Source organism: Phyllopteryx taeniolatus, chromosome 14, assembly GCF_024500385.1.
Source record: "Phyllopteryx taeniolatus isolate TA_2022b chromosome 14, UOR_Ptae_1.2, whole genome shotgun sequence".
NCBI classification, from domain to species: domain Eukaryota; kingdom Metazoa; phylum Chordata; class Actinopteri; order Syngnathiformes; family Syngnathidae; genus Phyllopteryx; species Phyllopteryx taeniolatus.
The window spans coordinates 19,057,224-19,083,080 of record NC_084515.1 but is presented as its reverse complement, the minus strand read 5'-3'; the positions used below and the strand labels follow the sequence as shown (position 1 = coordinate 19,083,080).

The 25,857-nt window shown below is 44.3% G+C and overlaps 2 protein-coding genes across 4 annotated transcripts in view; one reads left to right on the top strand and one right to left on the bottom strand.

The window, feature by feature from the left end:
• LOC133488607 (zinc finger protein 521-like) overlaps positions 1-4,050 on the top strand; it is a 121,968-nt gene extending 117,918 nt beyond the window's left edge. For all 3 annotated transcript variants that reach the window (XM_061796682.1, XM_061796679.1, XM_061796681.1), the window contains one exon: positions 2,809-4,050. In XM_061796682.1, coding sequence (XP_061652666.1) covers positions 2,809-2,838 — 30 coding nt within the window. In that variant the 3' untranslated portion in view covers positions 2,839-4,050. The remainder of the gene's footprint in view (positions 1-2,808) is intronic.
• Positions 4,051-15,275: 11,225 nt separating this feature from the next.
• On the bottom strand, positions 15,276-20,560 carry LOC133489216 (histamine H3 receptor-like). Its single transcript, XM_061798089.1, is given in 5 exon segments — positions 15,276-16,222; positions 18,273-18,377; positions 18,379-18,440; positions 18,553-18,567; positions 20,476-20,560. Coding segments are annotated over 5 exon segments (996 nt in total). The 3' UTR covers positions 15,276-15,493.
• Positions 20,561-25,857: the final 5,297 nt, after the last annotated feature.

The window sequence follows — 25,857 nt, the reverse complement described above, 5'->3', positions numbered from 1 at the left end:
GGGGGTGGGTTTGTGGGGAGGTCCCAAGGGGAGTTTCCTCCCAGACTCACTTAAAGGAGCTTTATTTCTGCAAGATGGCAAGCTGAGAAGCCTTCTCTTTTTTAGAAAACTCATAGTGAGGGAGGGGTGCGCCCTACGGGGGTCACTCGCTCCGCTCCCCCGTCAAACTGCTTAATAGCCCACCTGTCGGGGAGTAATCGCCGCAGCTGAAGGGAAAGCCGTGGAGGTGTTTAAACGCTTCATCTGGAGGCGGCCAAAAGAGGGAGCGAAGCAATGCAGCGGAGGCTAACAGTCGCCCCGCCGGTGATGCCCAAAACGCTTCCGCACCGACAGCGTGGAAGGCGGCTGATACACAGTACCACTTCCAAAATAATCATATTTTGGATTCTTTTTAAATTCGACGAGAAAATATTATTAGCGCCTGAGCACTAGGTAGCTTTGTAGCATTCTGAATCATATTTTGGAGGCCTCAACATGCCCGAAAATTGCCCAGAAATTTGCATTCCAAAATTGAAGAGGAAGTTGGCCATTTTGATCTGAAGCTGCCATTTTGGGCAAATTCAAGAGCTTGTATGTTCACAAAGTCCTTCTTCGAGATTGGCCCGAATGAACCCCAATCAGAAGCTGGTACTCGAAGAGCTGGGCGACACTTTCGCCATCTAATTTGGGCGGAGCATGGCATCAGAGATTGCTGATCATTTTGAGGATTCGCCATGAAAATGATGGTGCGGGCCTCCATTCATTATCAGTATTTATTTTTTATCGTTATTGTCAGTAATAGTAGTAGTATTTCATTGGTATTCACTGGGTTATAGTCCAGCAACAAGTCGGTGCAGCTCACTTTAATAGGTGCACTTGCGCAACTGAATGACATCCGTCACATGAGCGGGTTAAAAAATTCTGCCTTTACAATGACACATCATACTTGCTATTGTGCTTGTAAAGGAAGACATGAGCAACAGTAGTTGTAAATACAAACAATATGTGTGAAATTCAATGCTCATGTAACCCCACTATCAGTAGCACTACTTGTACTAGTTCTACAACTGCTAATTATGCGGTTAAATTAAATTATGTTAGCCCTGGACCCAAATTAATATTGACAAATGATCACGTTAATAATGAATAAATATTGAGCACCCACACCTGTGTGGGTGTGTCAATTGAAGAACAACCCAAATATTAGAAAGATCTGTCGCCACTCACAGCTCATGGAAACGCAGCTTTCGAATCTTTGCAACAGGAGAATTCAGCGCAATGCGTATTATGGTCATGTACATTTTCTGTGTCCTCTTTGCATGCACTTTGTTTATTTCCTGTATCCACTATTGCTACTGTAGTTATTGAAATGTCTTTAATAAATATTACCCTTGACACAGCACTTGAATTTGATATTATTACTGTATATTGCGTTCCTGATAAAGCGCCCGGGTAGTTTGAATACCTGTACCATAATGACGGGCTCGCTCGTGCACTCGCACTCGTGTGTGTGTGTGTGTGTGTGTGTTTGTGTGATCGCGCGTGACAGGTGTGTCTAAGTCCGTGCCAGCCGACATAAGTCCGTGCCAGACCGTGTTTTAAAGTGAGCGCAGCAAGTGGGGCATGTAGTTTGCATTAAAGGGATTAGCAGTCACTTCAAAAGATGACCTGGATTCTGCCCACCGGGGACACCAGTTACACACCCCTGGTCCACGTTCCCTTTAAAGAACCTGGCACAGCTGCCCCGCCACAACCACTCCACAATGAGCTGCAGCGTGTCTGTGTGTGTGTGTGTGTGTGTGTCAGTGTACCTGCATCAATGTGGATGAAACCACAAAAACATGTTACCTTTTGCTCTATTACTTAAGTGGAATTTAACTTTGATAGTCCCTCTTTGTACATTTGTTTGTTGTTGTTGTGCATACATTGATTAGATGGCAGCCCAGGATAAATAAACGAGACTCCAAGGACAGTATTCCATCCGGTGTGGCAGTGCCTCGTTATGGATTTGTTTCCATGGCCACAGCCTTTGATTGGGATGTAATATTTCTGAGCATTGGGGGGGGTGTTATCTGTCAGAGGTGTTGTGCTTTGGTGTCAGAAGCGGATTTTAGCAAGCTTAATCCCGGCATCCAGAGGGTATCGATCTGCGAGCATACACGTCTGACTCAGGTGCACGTTAATTGGAATGGGGATAATGAAAGCCTGATGGTGATGATTTTGAAATGTCAAGATAATCAAAACATAGCGTGTACCTATAGGCCAAGGATGTTGACCAAAACAAAAAACCCAAAAAACACCATACTTGTGTACATACGTATGGCCGTGGTTTGCTAGTTAGCAGGCTCGTTGAGGACGACGAACGACATTACCGTAGAAAAGCAAAGCTTCAAACAACTGCTATTGCAACAGACATGCAGCAGCAACACATACAAACAGGCGCATATTGCAGCATCTTTGCTCTGTGGGAACGACGACTTGACTTACTTGAGTCTTTCCCGCTCTGCCTCTTCTCTTCGCTGTTGTCCAGGCGACGCCACCTCATCACCGCCTGGCATGTTGGGACACAACACACACGGAACAGTACGGAAGAATTTGCCATTGAAAACATTGAACAGGTTTAACATTTACAACTGTCGGTCCCGAGCGTTTTCCCAGCAGATCGGAATGCAGCCCGCACGTCAGGATAACCCCTCAGGATAATATTTTAGAGACATATGACGATCAGGGAGAGAAACTGCTCAAATTCGGCCCGACTGTCGATATGCGTTTAATAGTGCGGAGAAACGGGCGTGACCATTAACCATGTTTCCTTTGTTGTCCTTGCAGAACCACACGTTGACTCAGCACAGCAGCTAACGCGGCCCAGATGACCGCCGACGACGACAGAACGGACGACGTGACGCAGAGAACACAGCCCGAGCGCCAATTATGGCCAGCGCGCCGTCCCGCTCGCTGTCTCGCTTAAAGGATTCAGCGGCGTGGAGACGAAGCGACGCCACTGCGAGCAAGAAAAAAGAAAAAAGAAAAAGACCGGCAAGAAAATAAAGACGTTAGCAGGGGGACCACAAAATGACATTGCCCATTGTTTACGAAAAAAAAATGTGCTTGTACATAGACTTCTTCATGTGTTGCTTAACTACAGCTATATTGCAATCTTATACAGTATTTGCCAATGTACAGTTTAACGTTTATCTGTAAAAAAAAAAAAAAAAAAAAAAAAAAAAAAGCAACAACAACAAAAAAGTCAATCAGCTTCAATTGGACTTAAAAAGGAGAAAAGAAGGTTCAGCGGCGTGTCGCTGCGCATCCCGCGTCAATCATGAGGATGAGATGAACAAGGCTTCTTCTTCAGAAGCAAAGCGGGAAAGGATGCCGACATATGCAAACGCGTCGAGACACATTTGCGGAAGGTGAGGTCCTCGCCGTCCCGAACGGAGGCGTGAAAACATTCCCACGTGGCTCCGAGAGCATGGGGACGTCTCCAGCCCGCTGACTCAACCTGTACATTTCTACTCTTGATGTTTACTGCTCATTGAAGCCTGGAGATGACTGGATCTTTTTGTTTGTTTTGTTTTGTTATCTCTACATTTTTGTTCAACAAGGGAGTGAGAATCAATTCAAATTTGGGTTTTATGATCGGGAATACCGTTTTCTTCTGTATTAGGGACGTACTCTATTTAGTCCCTGGCTCTCCTGGAGAGTGGCCGACATCGTTCGTCCCCCTCTGTGTCTTCTTCGCAGTGTCGTTGCCCTCCGCTCCAGCTGGAAGCCGCCGTGGCAACACACTTTAAAAACAACAACAACAACATTGGGTTGTGTAAACGTTTTGCATTCATTGAAAACTGAGATGCACTTTTGTATGAAACTTTAATGTTTTGACATTTTGACTCGAGAATCGTTCGTACGCCGTTTACAGGAAATCTCCGGCTAAATCTCCCCGCAGCAAGACGACAGTTATTGCCAATGTTACTCAAAAGTATTGTACAAATAAGGAGCTTTGTATTTCAGCAGAGCTATTTTTTTGTGTTGCACATGTGATGGAAATATTAAAAAGTATGAGGAAAATGATTTGGTCTGTGTTTCTTTTCTTATGTAAATTAGATACAACCTTGACTACAAAATAAATACTGTTGTATTATTCTGTTTTAGCATCTCATTCAAGGTTAACACAGTCTCCTATATACGCATAGTTGAACTCCAAATGATTCAATCACCATTGTAAATGACACTATAATCATTTGCATAATGTACACTATTTTTGCAGCGAACCAGGAAATAAACCATTTAAATTATTATGGAAAATTATTACGTGTCATAAAATCAGATTGTTTGATACAGTTCTTGGATGAGATCTTGTTGGATGGTCCAATCAAATATCAGTGTATCTTTTCTGCCCTGGAAAAAAGGGTAAACAGTTCCACTGGCATCCAATAATTAGTCCTATGGGATACATTAGTGAAAGGGACACACAAATGCTCTCCTATTTGAACATTACTTTTGACAGTTTGGGGTCCCTCAAGGTTGCCGTCCGTGTAGTGCATAAATGTGTGTACTTGCAATTAACCTAGCAGACAAGACCTATGACAGCACGAACACAATCATCCAAAAACTTTTTTTTTTTTTTTCCCCCTTTTCTGATATTAAAGTGCTTTATATTTTTGCCCGTGGCTCCCTCGTGGCTCGTGCTAACGAACATCTGAGCTTCTTGAGGGAGGTCCGCGTTATTAATGACTCCATTACCCGTCGCCCTGTGCGGTCCCATTCCACACACGCACACCCTCGCTCTCGGTCTATTTAGGGAGCCGCCAGCACTACTGGAGACCGAGAAAAAGGATTTGCAGAATGGGATGAAACAGACAACATCTGTCCGTCACCTTCATATTTCAACAGCGTTTATTCAAGCTTTCACTTTAGTTTTATTTTGTCGGTACTGAAGCTACAATGACAAATGATCCTTATCATATACTCATCAGCCATAGTTTTAGGTGAACCCACACAATTAAATAACATACAACATTTAAAAAAAAATAAAAATAAAACAAAATAATGCTTTCTTTAAATGGGTTTTTAACTTCCAATTCGTAGCCATCGTTTCTAGTGGGTACAGTGCACTGCATCATATTGAGTTGTGTTACTGCTATGAAGCCTTCTCGTGAGCATTATGTTGCATCCATCGAAGCGTCCATTTTCTATAACGTTTATCCTCACTAAGGTGTGCTGGAGCCCACCGCCACTGACTTTGGGTGAGAGGATGGGTACGCCCTGAACTGGTCGACAGCCAATCGCAAGGCACGTGTACAGTTATAACCAGATGTTTACATACACTATACAAAGACATAGGCTTTTTATTTCTCACACTGACCTGAAATCAGACCAAACTTTTTCTGTTTTAGGTCAATTAGCTTTACTAGAATAATGTCTATTTTGTAAATGCCAGAATAATGAGAGAAGGACTTTTTAGGCAATTTTTTTAATGACTTTCTTCAAAGTCAGACGTTTGCATACTTTCATTAGTATTTGGTACCATTGTCTTTAAGCTGTATGACTTCAACGGGTCAAACGTTTTGCATAGCTTTCCACAAGCTTTTCCCAATATTGGCCCATTCCTCCTGACAGAACTGATGCAACTGAGCCTAGTTTGTAGGCCGCCTTGCTCGCACATGCCTGTTCGGGTCTGCCCATACATTTTCAATAGGATTGGGATCAGGGCTTTGTGATGGCCACTCCAAAACATTGACTTTGTTATCCTTAAGCCACTTTGTAACCAGTTTGACAGTATGCAAAGATGGCGTGCCTTCAAATACATCCACAGGTGTGTCTCGAATTAAATGTTGTCAATAAACCTGTCAGAAATCGCTGGAGACATGACATTCAGCTGGGTTTTCCCAGATTGTTAAAGGTTATTGTAATCTTTCTGTATATAAACTTCTGACTTGACAGAAAGTAATGAAAAAAAATACAAAAAATCCCTCTCCCATTATTCAATTAGTAAGCATGTTTTCCGAATGTGGGATGAAAAAAACTACATCTGAAGTATCTGAAGACATTTTTTATTTTTTATTTTTATTTTTCATTGTTTGTATTTTTAATTTCACTTATTAATATTTTATACCATTTTATTTTTCTCAAATCATCACATATTTATGTTCATGATGTTCTTAATGGGCGGCACGGTTGCCGACTGGTCAGTACATCTGCCTCACAGTCCTGAGGACCGGGGTTCAAATCCCGGCCCCGCCTGCGTGCAGTTTGCATGTTCTCCCCGCGCCTGCGTGGGTTTTCTCCGGGAACTCCCACATCCCCAAAACATGCGTGGTAGGTTAATTGAAGTCTGTAAATTGCCCGTAGGTGTGAATGTGAGTGCGAATGTTTCTATGTGCCCTGTGATTGGCTGGCGACCAGTTCAGGGTGTCCCCCGTCTTTCGCCCGAAGATAGCTGGGATAGGTTCCGGCGCACCCACGACCCGCGTGACGAGTAGTGGAACGGAAGATGAACGAATGAATGAATGAATGTTCTTCATGTCATATGTAATGTTTTCTTCTCTAAATCGACTGTTCTCATTTCAAGCACAACATAATTGTCTTTTATTGAGAGCTAGCACACCCCTCCATCCAAATCAGAGATGGTTCGGTCCAGCATGAAGCGCCTTACTGAAAGCAACCCACGCCATCCATTTAACAACTTTGCTCGCATGTCCGCGTGCCAAACACTTTTAATAAGCTTCAAGGGCATTCGATCGGGTCCAGAACTTTGCTTTGCCAAAGACGGACTGGCCCATATCATCCATTACATTAAATTGGGTGGCGGCCTCCAGCTCATATTTATGATTTAATTAAATTCACTTGTGAGGCGTATCAGAACCACTGTGGCCTCTCTCTTAATGCCAGCCTAAGCAGACACACACACACACACACACACACACACACAAGTGCAAGAGTTGCCTTTCTGACACGCGCCAAAGTGTGAGACTTTGTGGGCGCATTGGCGGGAGCGTTCTCGGGGGCTCGTTTAAAGCGATATAATTACACAACCCCCCAGTATTCTTCCATCAGAAAGCAGCAGAACGGATGGCTCGTTCAGCGATAACTTAGAACCTCGGCGGTGTTGTGGCGCGAACGTCGGCAAAGAGCCGAGCCGGCCTTTTATTGGAACTGGACTATTCGAGGCAGATGTTACAGAGGAGCTGCAATATGCAGGGTGTGTGTGGAATTGCATTTTGCTTTTTTTTTTATTTTTTATTATTTTTATTATATTCAACAGACTTTGTACCCAAAGCCCTCAGGAGGAAAATTGGGCTCCTATGTTAAGACTTTATCAAAGATGTGAGCTCTCTAAACCTGAGCAGGATGATACAATTCCGTAGGCTGGCAAAATATGAGGGCTGTAAATCTTTCCAAAGTGTCTGTCCTGTCGGAAAGACGCCAAACTTCAACCATTTGAGAGAATTAAATGCCTCCCTCAGATAGACCCCTCTCTATCCTATCAGGAAGAAAAAGGGAAGTAACTTCACCTCAGTTTATTGGAGATCTATTATTCACCCGCAAATATTAAATCAACCAATTTGAACTCTGCTGCTGACCAAAACAGCAGTACCAAAGAATGAAACGCGTCTCAGATGAATTTTAAAGGTCCCATATTTTGGCTATTTAGACCTCCATAGAGTGACTCACTAACATGGACTTAGTATAAAAGGGTTTAATTCAAAAAATCAAAAAAACACATTGGTTGTGTCCAGAAAAGGCACCTCTGACGACTACTTCTGTTTGACCCAGTTTTGTATCCGCTTTGTCCATATTTGGCGAAGCCTCCATTCCTCTGATTGGTTGCCTCCGTGTAGAAGAACGACCTGTGAGAGCACACGTGTTTGTTATGTTGACAGCGCTGGCTCGGGAGCGGAGATCTTCGCTCGTGACGTCGTTAAGCTGAAGAAATTCGAATGTCCTGATTTCAGGCCTCCCCGCAGAAAAACGTTGAGAACACAGGAATGCGTGGACGCTTTTAACTCATATATATATCACCACAGAGCCAATACTACATCCCAAATACTGAAAAAAGTTGGTTTGGTAAAATAGGGCACCTTTAATATGTTGAGAAATATTATTATTATTCTGTCAAATAGTGGCCATCTCTCAGAAAGACACTAAGACTCATTTAGTTGTTGAGTGCAGTTGTAATTTTATTTCATGTCAATTTATGTTGCGTTACTATGGTATCTGTTATTTTGATGTGAATCCCCTTAAATGGGTACGACATCTCACCAAGTGCTATTTTACAACAGTTTAGACAGCTTTACCACAGTTTTTTTTCTGATAGCGCCCATCTAAGGTAACGCAGCCACAAGCAAGTTTCAAGTTTTCTCTGTGCTTCTGATATTTTTCGCGTTTCCTTGCTAGGTGAGCGCTAATGTCATCCACACTGTAATGTTTTGTAAGTAGCACGGCGATGTTTAAATAAGCAAATTCAGCTTGAAAATGTGAATCGCTAACGATGCTAACCCTCAATTAGCCGCTATGCTTAGCGGAGTTTATTAAACACTTAATATAGGAACGTACGTACGACTGCTGCCATTGAGGAGGATTGCTGCTGCTGATCGTCACATCAGTTTTGCTAACACAAACAGCAGCACCAAAGCATGAACACGGGAGATCATAACAACTACCTGGTAACATTGCAAAGAGAAGTTTAGCTAGCTGTGAATCTCAAGAGAACAGGCGCTACATCGGGTGCGACGCAACAGACGTTCTGAAATTGGCTGCTACCCTCACCATTTGACAACTGATAGCGGAGGCTAAAAGAAGGAGAAGACGAAGAAGAAGAAGATGCCAAGTTTCCGGAGCAAAGTAAGTCTACTAAATATAAAGCACTGTGCCACCTTTGCGCTGTGACGAGTGAAGTTCTGTTCAAATGAATACCTACTGTAGAAATATTTCAAGACACTGAAAATTGCAAAATGTCAGTCAACAGTTTCAGTTCAAAAGAGGTTGGTCTGTTTACTTTTGAATTGCACTTTCACTTGGCATCTGCAGTTGAGTAATTAAACACCCTAGTCCACATTTCTGGAACTACAGTATGCGTGATTTCCCCTAGTGATGCTTTGCTGTCACTCAGCTTTGGTGGAAAAATGTAGTTCGGTGCAAACTCCACATTGTTAGGCTGCACATTCCTCCTACTGAAGGAGACCTCTGAGACCTCTTAACGCCATTCAATATGGGCGCCCGAGCGTGAGATCCAGATCCATTTGGCCGGCAGATCCGCAGGGAGTGTCTGGGGGTAACCCAATCTCTCACAACGGCACTCCACATCCACGGCGCCATCTTTTCACCTCGGAAGCAAAATGGACGCCGCGACCTTAAGATTCGCTGGAGGGTTTATTGTTGTTGCATTTTCAAAGTAACTATGGTTTTTGCGGAATTAGTAACTGTCACAAAAGACAGATGGAGAGATTGTGGCAGCACGATGGTTGCCTATCAGATCCTTAAGCGGGCTAAAAACAGATAGCGAAATGTAGCGATGCCAAGAAAGAAACACTGTAAAAGCTACGTTCATTATCGTATTGACAGAGTTGGAAAAATTGCTGTTTTGTACCTTGCTTCATAAAAGCTGGCCACGTGTATTTGGGGCTTCCACTCGAATAGGTTCCTAATGAGCGAACCACTCGACTCATTGATTGATGTTAGCTAGTTAGCCGCATGCTAATACTACTGTAGTGCAGCCACTTTGCAGCGTCTGGGTGAGTTGCTTTCTCGCGGGCAGCTTTTAATAGTTTTATTAAACATTCAACAGCCCTTATTTAACAGTCTCCAATGAATGTCAAGGCGACAGTGAATTATTGTTTTTCCGAACACATGCCTCTATGAAATTCATTTAATTTGTGTAATTTGACCATGCATTGTATATATTTCCATTGCTTCCTCTAATTCCACTCCCATGCAAAGTTTTATTTTGGTGCTAGTACTTTGGTAATTGGTCTACCAATTAAATATTCAAAATAAACAAACATTAGGGGGACAGTAGTCAATACGTTTTTTTTTTGTTTTGTTTTATTATTAAAAGTGTACAAACAAGCAGTCAGACCATGCACTTTTCTTGTTGTTTCCCCGGGAAGGAGTGGGTGCAGACTTTTCAAAAATGCATGTACTGTCACACCAAACAATGAAATATAAACCAGCTGAGGGTTAAAAAAAAAAAAAAAAAAAAGAAAACTCTGCTGTGATGAGGCGAGGACATGACTCTTTACAAGAGGGACTTAAGTATCAATAATGTAGAGTACACTCAATGCATGTAGCTAGAAATGTAAAATAAACCTGCCAGAGAGGAGGTTGTGCTGAGAGCTCCAACATTGTTTGATTGGACGCTTGATCAAATGTCTCTGCATTTCAGGCATTTGTGTGTGTGAGAATATGCACGACTCTTCAGAAGTGTTACGAAATCAGCGTGGGCGTTGAGGAGGTTGAGCTTGTTTATTTATGAAACACAAATGTACAGTAATTGATGAATTGCAATTGTCAATGAAAGACACAATGTACAGTGTTAGCAGAGGCGGTGCCATTGTGATTATTCGCACACGTGCTGATGCCTATAACTTTAACTTAGCTGCAATTATGATGTCAGAGGTTTCAGTCAAAAAAATAATAGACAGAGGGGGCTGCCGACTAAATTGTCCGTGCAGGAAGAGCCCTGTTCAACGTCACGAGGCTGATGCACTTGATGCCTCCTGTACTTTAATATTGGTGGACAAGCCAGGACACCTTTCGTCTTGTTGGCAAGCAGTTAAATCCATCAATGTACCCTGAACGGACCTTTAGTAAGGCGTCTGAGGTTATGCATAATGTTTTTGTAAAACCTTATGTAATTCCCTTGTTTCTTTTCTCTGTGATGTTCCATCCCAAGACTCGCTGCAGTCCATTTCTCGCATCCTGTCTCAATCGTACCCTTCTGCTTTTAAATTTCCATTCATCCCCACCATCTTTTTTCATCCTTCACCCTCAGCCGCCCGCCTTTACCCACGCATGCCTACCTCCGTACACCCACCTTTGTAGCTCTTGCATTGTAAACAGCTCACAAAAGCATGACAAGGTCTCTGCACATGTTCTCACAACCTCCTGCTCTGCTTTCCCAGCTATTTGTTATTGTCTCCCTGCTATCTCGTGTGTGTGTTTGTCTCCATTGTGCTTTCTTTACTTTTTTTTTTTTACTCTCCTCAGCGCGACAGACAGAAGAAAAGAAAAAAAAAAAAAAGCAAAAGTTAATTAAATATGGAACAAGACGGAGCAGGCGTCTCTTTAAACCATCATGTCATTAAAATGGCGTCCCAAGGAGATCCGCTTAAAAGGAGATGTGGAACAATGTCTTCTCAGTCAGATATTTATGGGCCTGGTTATGTAAACATGCCCCCTTTATTCTCTATGTATATTTCATGTAATTATCACTTTTTGTAGCGCTTCCCCCGTGAGATTTTTGCAGAGACAAGGAGGTACTTGGGGAACGTTATTAGAGGAGACGATTGCTAATGCTGCTATGATGCCGTGCGAGGGAAATAAAAAGTCTACATTCCCGCCCTGGTGGAAGCTTTTATCTACATTTGACTGTTTTGTGTAAAATCAGTATCGTCTATAATGCTGCTGCCTGAGACTCAGGAGCAGAAATGCACTCACTGGCCACAACATTAGGTAGACCTGAATAATCTAAAGAACGCGATCAATTGCCAAGAATTCGATCAAACGCAATCTGTAAAAATCGGTGTTTGTGGACATTTGAAAAAAAAAATGTCGTCGTCACAAAAAGGGGGAGAAATATCTCGAGGGTTCAGGATCTTTCGTCGTCCAAGTTCTATCTGAACCTTCTGTGGGAAAAACCCAAGTCGTTTTTTGCAAATATAAAGGCAACAGTGTCACTCCTAACTGCGCATTATCTTTCCAAAGCTTGAACAGTTCTCGTGTTAAGTCTCACTTCACTTGCTTATGCCAGTGTACCGAGCGAATCTGTGATGACGAACAGTTTTTATTCCTGTGTTCATCCATTCCCCAAAAGCTATTCCCCGTTGGAGGCCAGGACTGGCATTTTGAGGGTCTGCGTGCCAGCTGATGAAGAGGCGTGGAGAGTTAGTGGGGCGTCTTATGAAAGAGAGGCACCTGGGTTCCATTTGCACTGGGAAAAGCTTTGTTGGCTTTGCCACCTTGCACTCAAATATGATGTACAGCTCGCACACAAGTGCTTTTAATTTGAGCATCGTGCACTCAGATGCAAGTAGATGAGTGGATATATATATATATATATTTGTGTGTGCGTGTATATATAAAATAGACCCGACTCGCATACATGCACATTCCTCCACGTTGAATCTGGGCTCCCACAAGCATACTGGAACTAAATGCCCCTCGCCATTCTATTGTTCCTTGAGTCTCCTCTGCTGCAGGGTCAAAAGGCCTCCAAGTAATCTAAGTAGCTCAGACTTAAGCGACAATAGAAGGTCTGCCATTACCGCTTTACCCACAAGAGGCAGTTACGGCTCCCCAACCCCCACCCCCACACCACAACCCGGTCACCTCCCCCTCCGCCAACCGCTGAACCTGCCGTATTGCTAGCCGGCCTGACCCCGCCGCACAGACTGCGGAAAACCTGAGCCGAGTTGCCGGCGTCGACAGCAATAACCACTGAAGAATTGCTTTTAATCAACGTCTGAAATGAGGGTGACTTGAAGCGTCGCCCCATGCTGATTAAATGTAATTGTTTAATTGCCAAGTGCTGGTAACCCATCCTAAGAGGATTCTGACGGAATTATTTAATCTCTAGTCAGGAAGTGCATTGCAGGAGAAAAAGCGGCGAGAGAAGGGAGAGCGGAGGCAAAAAATGTGTTTTGATTTTTGAGCACTCATGAAATATGAAAGGCGCTTTGCATTTCGAGAGAGTGAAGAGTACAGTACCTTAAGTGATATGCTCCAGCCTCAAAAGAGGTCTCGCTCTGACCTGCAGCAGGAGTGTTTCAGTCTGTTTGCTTTTGTGCCAAATACCACAACATTTCAGTCATGGCCTCGTTGTGTGAGTATGTTGTGTCACGCTGAATATCACAGTGGGCTCACTCCCTTTTTTTTGTTTTCATTTTATTTTAGGCCTGCTTTGAAGGCTACGCTGTTCATAAGCTTAGACGAGATGCTTTCAGCATTAGGTCATTCTCGCAAAGGAGTTTAGATATTCCCAAGGGGTTGGCTCACAGTCTCTCTGATCACTGGCTGCCTCTCTTCTAACGCAGCGCTATAAACTTAAAGGGCACAGGTGTTCTCCATTAGAGGCCACGGCTCTTAGATACAGACATCCAAGCCCCCCAATAAAACCGGTGACTGCTAATTAGGGCTAAAAACAAAACAGCAGAAATGTATGCATGCTGACATGTTTACCAGATTCGCACCTCGCATCGGTGTTTTTTCCGCAGCGCTGCGATGTAAATCCCTGTGACGGTGCCCAGCCCGGCCTCAGTCCGTATCCTCGCCTCGCGCTGTGGCACACAGGCCGTGACGTTTCGATCTATCATCAAAATCAATCGCGGCTCTCCCGCTGGTGGAAGTGTCCTCACCATCACCAATAAACCCAGGCTCTCAGTTCTGCTGATAAATGCAGTGCTGTCATCCCTAGGGAAATGGGCCAAGAACACCCCACCACCACCCCCACCCCCTTAGTCAGAAGGGTGGGTCGTTCCACAACCCCCCAGACAGAGAAGAGGGGTGCGGAGGCCTGGTCCCTGCAGCTGTGCCTCCTGACCGACCAATTTGAACAATGGGAGTCCCCCATGGGACCCTGGCACCTGCACAATGTAACCCCCGCTATCCAACATGATGGCATAATTAGCGCTCCAGTGGGTCTGCATCTGGACAAAACTCCTGGAATCAATCAAACCGAATACAATCGTTCAAGTCTGCACGCTGGGGGGGGGGGGGGGGGGGGGAGACAACTTTGCAAGGAAGTGGCTAAAATGCACACCTCGTCATTAAAAAGTACAGAATAGAGCGGTGATTCCCCAACACTTTGCCTCCGTGTGCCATGAAAGTGTGAAATATCCAATTGACGACAAATAATTGATCTTTGTTCATCTATGCAAGTGACATGTAGTACAACAATTCAACTCTTCCACTAGTTGTCTTATCGAGTCAGAATGATAGCTTAGTGTTCAACTGAACACTGAGTAAGAAAATATGTGAGTAAATTGAGACGAGATGGTGATTTCCGCATTTTGTTGCATATTTCACCCCAGTCAGCTGAGCTATGCTCCTGTTCACCCGCCACTCTAATATTAGACGACAAGTGTTACAGAAAACTGATGGATGGACTACAATGAAGAAATACAGACTGGGCGAAGGTCACAACATCGGGGAGTAATCACGTGTCCAGAGCAATGTTGTTAAAGACATAACGCGAAGTTCATACTTTAATACAGCGCGTCCGGGACGCTTGTTCACATTCTTTAGGTCTCCAAACTTTAATTCATCTTTGACATGCTTCGGTGCTGCTCTTTTGGTCAGCAAGATAAAAATAAAACTAATCTCCCCAGATAAGAGGAGTTTGTTTGAGGGAGGCCTTTGTTTTTTTTGTTTTTTTTATACAAATGCTACCTACAAACGTGATGACATTCAAAGACTATAACAGCATTACCGTGTTCCTGAAGTTAGGGGGGGACAGTAAATGCACTCCTGGTGGATACATTCTCAGGGATTACAAGGTGACATTGTCTGCCTGAAGTTACCTGTAAAAATCACTCAAGAAGTTGGTGCAAATAGGTTTATTACTTTGCATTTATGTGTTCATTCAAACACTTGAATGCAGTCAGTGAAGAGAGCAAATTGGGTCAGCGATGCTTCGGAGCTGTGGAGCGCGCCGCACGATCAAAGCTGCAAAGAGCAATGGTGACATCTAGTGGCCCTGACAAGTAAATACACACCCACAGCACAGCATCGTCATAATTGTTGAAAATGTTATTTGGCGCTCTGACTGCGAAATGTAAACAGGAGACTACAAGTGATGTTGCAAAACAATTGACAAATGTGTATGTTTGTTTTCCAGGAGATTTGTGTATTACAGTATAAGGACATTCAGCCACTGTTCAATTGTATAATACATCCCCTCATAACGGCGATAACGGTGACCGCAAGGGCAAAGTGTCTTTTTATGAGCATGACGGCCTCCTAAGTAGATTTTCCATAAACCTCTTTTTAAATGTGGCAACACCGTGACAGCAACATTGATCGCTGATGCAAATCATAATTGAAAAGAATAAATTCACCGTTTAGAGTTTAGGCTTATGTTTACTAGTCAACACACAATAAGCAGTTTATTGACGATTGAGTACATTGCACACTTCTTTTTCCCTTAGCAGGCACCTGGCTTGGCAACTGCAAACATTTGAGACATTTAGTGTTTGTAAGAACATAAATTGTGTTCAAGATAGCACGTTATTCTCAAGACCACCATGCTTATTTAACAAGAGCATTTGCAATATTTCGCAGTTTGGGCCTCTAATGGTCACCGGCCCGTCCGAAGGACGGCTAGAGGGGGAGTGGACGTCCGCCGCTTCGGGCACAGAATCTTAGCGAAGGCCCTGCGGAAGCTGCTGTGACACAGCGGGTAGAGGAAAGGGTTAATGGCAGAGTTGAGCCACAGGAGCCAGAAGGTGACCTCGTACCAATGCTGCGGGATGCATCGCCCTCTGCAGGCGGCACGGATGATCATCAGTAGGGTGTACGGTGCCCAGCAGATGGCAAACACACACACGATGATGGCCAGCGACTTAGCAATTTTCTTATCTCTGGACAGACGGTTAGGCCGCAGCGTCCCGCTGCTCGACGGATACGCTTTGCCCGAATTAGGAGAGGAGGCGGGCGAGCGGAGTGAGCCTCTCACGGCCGTCTGGGGGATACCTTCCCCTTGAGTCGACACGGGTTCGTTTAGCTGAAGGTTGAGCCGGGCCTCCCTGCGGCGGAGCCTCCGCCGTCGTATGTTCAGATAAATGCTGAGGTTGAAGAAAGCCACCGAGATGAAAGGGGAGAAGAACTCCAGCGTGGAGGCGCACAGCAGGAAGTACCAGGAGTGATAGAATTCGCCGAAGCACTCGTCTTTTGGCACCCGACTTCGGCCCACCGCCAGCTCCCAGAAAATGATGGCCGGGCTGTACAGGACAAAGGCCAGCACCCACACGGCAGTCATCTTGATGATGGCCGGATGAGACTTGCTCTGCCTGGCCCGGTAACTCACCTACAGCAAACAGGAGCAGAAATCACACTGTCCATCCATGTATTTATTTGATTTTTGAAACATTTCAATTGCGGGCACTGCTGCATATGAGAAGTGCTTCAGTGCTTTAAGTCCCTTAAAGTGCGACTACAAAAGTCAAACTTAAGTCACAAAATTTCTGCTTCATCAACAGTATCTTCAAATATAGATTTTCACGTGCGGTGCAAATGTTCATGTACTTTGAATAGTAGAAGAATTGTAAAATGCTTAAATGTGATTCTTATTTTCACAAACAATCCATCGCGTTAAAAGTCAAACGCTACGTGTCATCGGCAAAGTCAATCATTTGTGAGATTCATTCTTGTCGCTTACCAACGAATAAGTGTCTTCCCTTGCAGTGAACAGTCCCCGGTGCGCTGACCTCTCGCAGAACCTCTAAATAGGGAATCTGCATCTAATTGGACTCCATCTTTTCCCTTTCAAAGAAGACACTTTGCCGTGTCGCTGCTGAAGACCTTTTGTCTGTCAGTGTTCACAGAGACGGGCTTTTAAGAGAATGCCGTTCGGGCCGCCAGTGGCCCGCTTCTGCCGCGATTGATCTCGTCGCGTTGGGAGGACGATGGCGGCGTGAGGAGGAGGAGGAGGACCTCAATGATCAAAGCGGGCTAATTAAAGAAGACCCTTAAGCTCGCTCTCTTTCTGGTGTCATTTGTACTCATCGCTCTGATGTGAAGTGAAAGGAAAGAGAACGCCGCCTTTGTCTACTACGCCAGGCCTCGTCCCCGTTTTGGCTGAGCAGCACGAAGGCGCCGAATCGGTCTCCTCGTGCACACGGACCAAACAAAACAAAAAAATACTTTCAGTGGGGAAGCGGAGGCGTTTGCAGAAATCAACATGTTTTAAGCAGAGTAGACGCATGCTAGTAATCAGACCGGATGGTGAGAATTTTTGTCACCCCGTCTAGCGATGGCTCCTTACCGCCATCGGTCGCTATGTCGAAATTATCCGGTGGTGTGGGTTGTTGATTTGATTCAAAAGAAAAAAGAAAAAGAATCAGTACGTGTGTACTTTAGCAACGTGTACTTTTCAGTTGTTTTTTTTTTTTTTTTTCCCCAAAGCCAATTTAGTTTTTTGTCAAAGAGTCTCATTAGGGGGTGGCACGGGACTGAGCTGGGTCAGCCGTGATTAACCTGTGCAGATGGGCACATTTGGGAGAGTGAGGTGGCGGCGGTGGTGGTGGCACTGACCTGGCACGCTGACCAGTCAGAAATGAAGCCACAGACCGTCCACAGTTGGGCATCACCACCAGGTCAACACTTACACGTACTGGAACCTTTAAGACCGAACACAATGTGTTCCCATTTGTGGGAATTTTAAAACCAAATGTTCCCATGGGAAATGAGTTCGGTTGTGGATGAATCAGTGGATGATGAGATCTGGCCGGCTAGCCAGCCAGCTAGCTAGAAAGGAGGCGGCTGGTCCCGTGCAGCGAGGATTTGCGGCACGGACAGGCGCAAAACCGACCCGGGTTCTACCAAGGGAAACTAAACGAACTAAAATGAAACGCATTTTTGCGCCTAAAGCGTACACGCTTTACTAAAGGCTGACTTCATGACGTCATGCTTTTTTCGCATTCCTACCTGTCGTAGCAGCTTAAACGGCGCAGGCACAGAGTTTTAGCAAGATATATGTGGATAAAACTGCTGCACAATAAGAGGAAGAGGAAAGGGAGGCTTAAACATCATGTTACAGTAAACCCGTGCATATTCATGGCTCACTACTTACATTCCTTATGTGGAACCTTTCCCCAGCTCTTTGCTGAAAAACTCACCAATTTGCATTTTTCTTTTTGAAATGCCCTCAAATACTACAACATGCTGCCAAAGCCCTGTCTAAATACTAATTGGCGTCAAAGAAGTAAGTTGAAGTGACTTTTAAGGCATGGTTTTCCTGAAAGTGTTGAACAAATTCCAACGACTCTTGTCACCCAAATGTGAAGTACTTGACCCTTTAAGGCGCTCATTATTTCGTGTTCCAGCAAAGGCAACCTGAAAGGCGGAGTTCCACTCACCGCTCTGGTGACGGACAGGAAGCGGTCGTAGCTGATGAGGACGATGCTGAAGACGGACGCGGAGCACAGCAGGTAGTCCGTGACCAGCCACAGCTTGCACAGTCCCCCTGCCCAGCGTCCACCGGCCACTGAGGATGTAAGGGATGTACACCGGGATGCAGAACGCTCCTGAATACAATAGAATGAATGATTAGGTTTTGGACGCGACAACAATGCTGCACTTACATTCATTCTATCGCCATAGGAGACCGCTGCGAACATTATAACGCAACAGACTGACCGAAGAGGACGGAAACTGCAGGCGCAATCTATAAAAAGAAGCAATGAGATACTTTGGATCGTCAATATGACTACAAAGGTTTTGTTGAGCGGCAAATTAGGAATTAGAGTTAAGAACCACGGATAAATAATGCTAAAATATGCTTCAGAGCAAATCAGTGGCAGCAACGAGAACAATGCGCTATAATAACAACATTTATAAAGAATAAAACCAGTGAAACCGAGGTCATAAAATAAGTGGACTATGATCAAATTCCCTTCATTTAATAATTGAAAACAATTGGAACGACGACATTTCTGAGCTTGTTTGAATGCAGCGGAATAGTAAAAGTTTACAATGCTAGCGGCATTTGGCGCGAATGGCATGTAATGAACCCGTTTAAGAAAGACGTCAGCGTGACACAAGTTCCTGCAAAATTGTCCTTTTCCTTGGATTCTTTATTTTTAACAATAATAGCATCAGCATTATGCTTATTTAAATTATGCTTTTTCAAAATATTTTTAAGACTACTTTAAAATGCTGCGTCTTCGAGAAGGCAGTTTTTATTAACCCTTTCATACAGTTTTATTTTCCACGCAAAATGTCATTCAGTTTCGAACTGGGCCAAGAATATCCTCAAAATAATTGTCTACATAAAATTCGGAGCTACACATTGTTTTAAAATGTATCATCAGCCCATCGGACACTAATAAATGTATGATTAGTCCTTAATGTTCTAGAGAAAAGGAAAAGTGTATTTTGCACGTTTTACACTAATCGTTTTGGGATAGAAACATCTACAAAAAACATCTTCTTTCTGTCCAATAGGAATAACAGTCACTAAATCTTTTCATTCACATTCATGTTACTTGACCCTGTCCAAATAATCACCTATTACTTTCACATGCCATTAAGTTATTGGTACAAATATTTTTCATATTCAGGTATTAATTATTATTAATTCAGTTCTGTACTGTAAAGAAACTTTTGAATGCATGTCCAACTGTTCACTGGTTCAGTAATTTAATTCATAATGAATAATAATAATTACTAATGTTTGCTGTGTATATGACAAGGACATGATCGGCAAATTGACTACAGGTGTTTGACCCATGAATAAACCGAGGCATTTCGCGATTCCGTTCAAATTGGTACTTAAACAGTTCTTTCCCATCGCGCTGTTCACACGTTGACATTTGGGGACCGAGACGCCGCCTTCCAGTGGCCTTTGAACCGGATGTTCTCCGAGCTGAGCTGAGCGTGTCGCAGTGTCATCAGACACAAACGTGAGTTCATTACAGATATCGCCGGAGTGAATTAGTTATGCCTCTGCCTCCGCGAACAGAGATTTCACAAGCGCAAAGCAGGTTATTAGATAGGGACATGCAATTTCCTTGCTGTGAATCGCTGACATGTTGCACCCATCAAGCGCTGTGTAATAGCCCTTTTCCCTGCTGAAAGGCATTCACAAAGACTTCATATCGAACTCCCACATGGCACACACAATTGAATAGTTAGCCCTTCCGCTGAACACAGACAAAGGTAGCATAATAACCGTAATATGCGGGACTTGAGCATGCACGGGAGCAGGCTGAAGTCCAAAGCAATTGTGGATCAGATAAGATAACCTTTATTAGTTCCACAATAGGGGGATTTGCAAATGTTAGATGATTCAAATAGCATCATTTCCCCTATAAAGGACAGTAGTGTGGTTTCAAAATTAGAAGATTGTTTTTGGACAGTATACACAGCATCGCTCAAATCCGCCATTTTGCATGTTCCTCTGCAGGAGGCTTTGTCTGCCTTATTTGCATTCTGACTCTCGGCCGCCGGTCCCCCAGCTGAGGTCCAAAAGAAATGAAAAAGTCTACAGATTGCGCTGCAAGCCGCTGAAGGAGCCTCGCAAGGATTACCGTTATTTTCGCCCAAATAGGACACACCGACATCTCACAGAGTTGCTGGCGTTGTGGCACGGGGGCGCCGCAATGACACAAGGAAAAACACGCTTTTCACATTTGGGCGTGTCCATTCTTCTTGCGATGCAAATGAACCGCTGATTCTGGACTCAATCTTTCAATCCATTCCCTGTAGCGCTTGTCATTTGGGTCGCCGTTGAGCTATTGCCAATTGCGTGTTTTGGCAACGTAGGAGGAAACCAGAGTACCTGCAGATAAAACCCACCCAAGCATGGGGGGCCTGAGCCAAGACCTGTCCACTGTGCGGCAGATGTGCTCTCCACTGCCGCACCGTGTTGCCGTGGGAAAAACACATACCACCACAAATGCTCGTAACACCTGAAGGAAAAAAAACATTTCTCGCATGGCTGAATCTGAAAAGTTTCCATCTATACTAGTTTTTTTTAGAATAAAGCAAAATTGTCCCTCATGGAAAAAAGGTTCCCCTTTCTTCTTAATTTGTTCCACGTACAAAAAGAGCAACCCAAAGAAAGGTCTTAGAAGCTGTTTTCTCTTTGATTTTTGTTTTGTTTTCATCATGTAAAGCACATTGAGTTACCTTGTGTATGAAATACATTTGCTTGGCTTTATACTCGGTTAATGCAACGCAATGTCCTCAGTACGATTCCGTATTCAGCTATGTCACGCAGGCCTTTTATCCGATTTCGATTGACGCCGACAATGTAAAGAAAACATACTGAGCACGCAGTTAGGCTCAATGTATACTTACAGACGCGTAAGCCTGTGTGTGACAGGACTTAAGACCTCACGATCGACGTGTGTGTAGAGTTGAGAACTACATCAAACAAGAAACCAAATACTGAAGCTGATGTCATGACAGGTTATGAAGGGGTAGAAGGGCCACTAAAAAGGGTTTTTCAGATGAAAAGTCTCCCAATGATCTCGTCCCTTGCTTCCAGCAATATGAGCGAAAAGTGGCTACCGCGTGTGCGCTTCTTGCCGTGAAGGTCGGTCACAGTTCAAATGCTAATGCGTGACTTCCCAGTCCGACGGTCTGTTACCCGCTGCTGGCATTTAGCTGGCTTAAGACGTGCTGCGGGTGTGCCCTGGTCGTGACGCGAGCGTGTTCAATTTTTCATCCACCCGTGAATATCTGCACCCCGCCCTCATTTCGTCACGGCGACGAGCGAGGCTCCACGGGATCGACAACACTGTTGATTGCAAACGTTTCATTTCGAGAAGATGGATGCCAAAGAAACATTGTCTCCCAATAGGTGAGACAATGACAATGACCCGTCCGGGGTCATTTACATTCCCGAGCAGTCGAGTGATTTCCCTTCCTCTCCCGGTCCTGCAGTCTCTCGCTCTCCCCCGTCCGTCCCTAAATGTCCCCGCAGGGGATTCTATCGCCCGGTTCCTTTTGAAGCGTGAAGCGGTGTCACTTTGCCTCCATTATCTTGTCATTTGCCAGGGATTACGCACTCGCAGTCCGGCCCCTTTGCTTAAGAACTGGAACAGCTTACAATAATTGCCGCGCTAATTAGTAGCAACTTGTCCGCTGAGCTGCTTCCCCCTTTGCCAGACCTGATATGCATTAATCAATGAGTCTTCAAGGAACCTAACATGCATGTTTGGAATGTGGGAGGAGACCAGAATACTCTGGGAAAACCTGCCCAAGCGCAGGGAGGACATACAAATGGCACACAGGGAGGCCGGAGCCCGGATTTCGAACCCCCGACCTCACAACTGCCAGGTGGATGTGCTAACCGCTCGCCCACCGCGCGGTCTCACATGAAGTCACCCGCAGGTTTATGTTTTACTGACAGGGCAGCGGACGATGGATGGGACCAAAGGAATAACATAAAAGCCTGTGGAAATGATTACAATGAGATCAGATGAAAAGATTGATTCCCTTTGGTCTAAAAAGCCATTAGTCCGTTTTCAGAAGCAGTCGCCTGTCTTTCTGTTGAGGTGTTTGTAAAGTAATAATGGGAGACACATCACCGCATGTGTTCATTGGCCCGACATTTAAAAGGAAAAGGGTTTTCTTCCGCAGCGTGGCGCACCTTATCTGACCTGGTGTCCGTAAGTAGATAGACAGTGGAGAGAGTAGAGTAGTAACACCCGTGCGGAAGGAAGACTTGTACAATTATAAGAGTTCAAGCGGGTTAAACGTATATCGATAATCAGGACGAATTGGAGGATTTCCGATCAAATTCAGCAAAAGACCCAATTGTCAGATGTCTCCATTCTGTTCAGAGTGATCATTTTTCTTTCCCTCTCCTGGTTGCAAAACTGTCAGAGCCGACAGACAAAGTTCAGACCCGCCCGCGCAATCCGAAAGCTGCGAGGAGATCTCGATTTTTCGCAATTTTGGAGCCTCATTTTACATATCTGGTGCTTTGTTTATCCATTCAAATTTTGCACACTTGTTAACAGCACTCTTCTCTGCGGTGTGTCAAATTTATGCGCCACATTTTCTTTCACTTCACAGGGTCACTTGTCGTCGCGTCTGCGTAGGCGCGCTTAGAAGACTTGTTGATCTCCCAGCAAAATATCAAAGGCAGCTCCGCATGCACTCCTCTCCACCTGGCGTGTTACCATGGAAACAGGGATGTCGTGGATGAGCTACTCAAAGTGAGGTCGAGTTTGGGCGTTTTGTTTGTTTGTTTTTTTGAAAGAAGCCTTTTGCTCAGTAGCCTCCCTTTTGTGGGGTGTGTTTACAGGCAGGTGCTGATGTGAACTTGCAGGACGACATGGGCGACACACCTCTGCACAAAGCAGCCGGCACCGCAAGAAAGGCCAACCACCAAACGAGAGAGGTCGAGTTAACCCTCGCTGTTGGCCGACACGAAGAGCAAACATTTGTGAGTGATGGTTACAATTCCCTGTACGAATACGTTAAACCCTAAATATGACTCAAACAATGATCTTGCAACACTTTCATGTCCATTTAAATGTGTCTTACGACGCTGCCCTTAAAAAAATGCGACAAAAGTACCAATTACTGCTTTCCAAGTAGCCATTTTATTATGTTTTTGACTCTGTGATACATTGATGCATGTATCGCAAGGACTGTTAAATGTCATCCCTGCCAAATGCGACACGTCAACGTCTTTTCAAAAGTCAATCAAAAGAGTCCCAAAGAAAGCTCGAGAAAACTCAAAACGTCCCTTCGGTGGCCGAACGGAGCTCTGTGGAGCCGCGTTGAAGTCTCGTGCCAACAGTGTCGGTCGGCCGCGTTGGACTTCAGCGGTTCTGTTGCGCTTTCTGTGGTGTCGCTCCCCCTCAGGAGATCGTTCTGTCGCTGCTGCGTTATGACGCCTCTGCCGGCGTCGCCAACGGAACAGCGCGGATCCCCAAAGACGTCACAGAGGACGATGAAATCATAACCGTGCTGGTTGCGGGTTTGAATCCAGGCTGCGGCCTTTCGACGTAGACTTTGAATGTTCTGGGTACTACGGCTTCCTCCTACCTTCCCGAAACATGCGTGTTGAGTTGCGTCAAGACTCTTAATTGTGCAGAAGTGCGACTGCGAATGGTTGTGTGGTTATTTATGTGCCCCGTGATTGGCTGGCAACAAGTCCAAAGTGTACCCCAGCACTTGTCAAAAGGCAGTTGGCATAAGCGGTAGAAAAATAGTCCGATTATCACAAATATTGGCAGATACATTCCCAAGTCAGCAAAAATTCAACTGTTGCAAATGGGGGATTCTTTGCTGGAACTGAAGTGTAAAGGACTTAAAGTGACAGTCTTAAAAAGTCCACCTTCCAGTGTAACTGATAATAGCACAAGGAAATAAGAATTTCTAATTTCTTTGTTTCTAATATTTTTACACCACTTCTGTAGTTAAATAAGATCAATATTACATTCATTCAACATATATTGAGATCAAAATATGACATGTATGTCTCAATAAAATAGAACAAGTCCATTTATTTCAGTAACTATACGTAATATAGATTCATTCACACGTGGGAAAATACTTTCAGGGGGAACATTTCTGCCTAGTTTCTACATTAATCATTTTAGTGTTTTGTTTTTGATTTTATTTTTTACATAATTTCTAGAGAGAGTGAATTTGGAGTTTTTGATTGCTGTTATCAGCTATAATCATCCAAATCATACATATTTCAAAAATCATGACATACTTCACTGTGTGTGGTGCATCTCCATAATGCCTTTCGCTTTTTGAATTGAACTACCTCAAATTAAGCTTCGGTCACCATTGTAATGAATTGAAATGTGCCTGCAATGTCAAATGAAAACCTCTCTGACATTGTCAAAACAGAGCCTTATTATCTTATTATTATAAGACTAAATATGGCCCAGAAAGATGCTCTGTTCTGTTCTTCAGCTCGATGGAAAGGAAGCGGTGGGTTCGGCGGGCAATACCCCCCTTGCACTGTGCTGCCTCCAGAGGGCACAAGCAGTGCATCATACAACTGCCTGCCCTGCTGTCAGAAACAACCAAGCTACGCCCTTGAGTTGAACTCCATCACAGTTGGCATTTTAACAGCCGTGTGTTTTAAATGAATGCGTGTTGCGTTCCAGAGCAAGACCGCATTGGGCCTGGTCCGCACTCCGGAGCTCAAGCGGACTCTAACTGACTATCACAACAAGGTGACGACAAAGAGTCAAATGTTGAAATTGTATGTATAGATTTTATCGATTTTTTTTTTTTTTTTTTTTTTTTTTTTGGGGGGGGGCTTCAGGATCTAATTTGTACTAAAACCAAATATTGGACAGTTGAGTAATGCTCGATATGCTTGGGACGGTGTTGCAACAGGAAGTTTCTGTACGGAGTTTTGCAAGTTTACTTGCTTCGAGGGCGCACAGACAAGCGCAAGATTTCGTCTTACACAATCTGGCATCAAATGCTCCCTTTTTTGGGATTGCCACGTTGTGTGTTTTTGTTGCCCTCGTTCTACCCTCTGCAGCTGACACCTGCTCCCTTGGTCAACATCGTGCCTTAGAGTAGCAGAAATATCATTTTCTGTGCACTACCACGTTTGACAAGTGTCTCTTTTTGTTTGTTAGTTTGTTTCTCCAAAAGGACGCAAACATCAGGGTGCAGAAGATTGAAGGTTTTTTTCATGCCAGCATGTGATTACAGGAAGCATTTCATCGCATGTTGGCCTTTGCAAAATGTACAACCACCGTATCCTCTTTCTCTTTGGAGGGCTGAATTAGAAAACAGGGCTGTCGATCTTTAGCACAAGCGTACTGCGTGGTATGTAGAAGAGATTGCGTTCCCTCTTACACGCTCATCCGCTATTTGTCAAATATGCGTGTGTGCGCGCATCCTGTTAGTTGACCCTATGATTTGACAGATGTCTCTCTTTGCCTATTTGTTGCTAATGCAGTTTTGTCATTCCAGGTCAATCCATGGGATCATTGCTTCTTCACG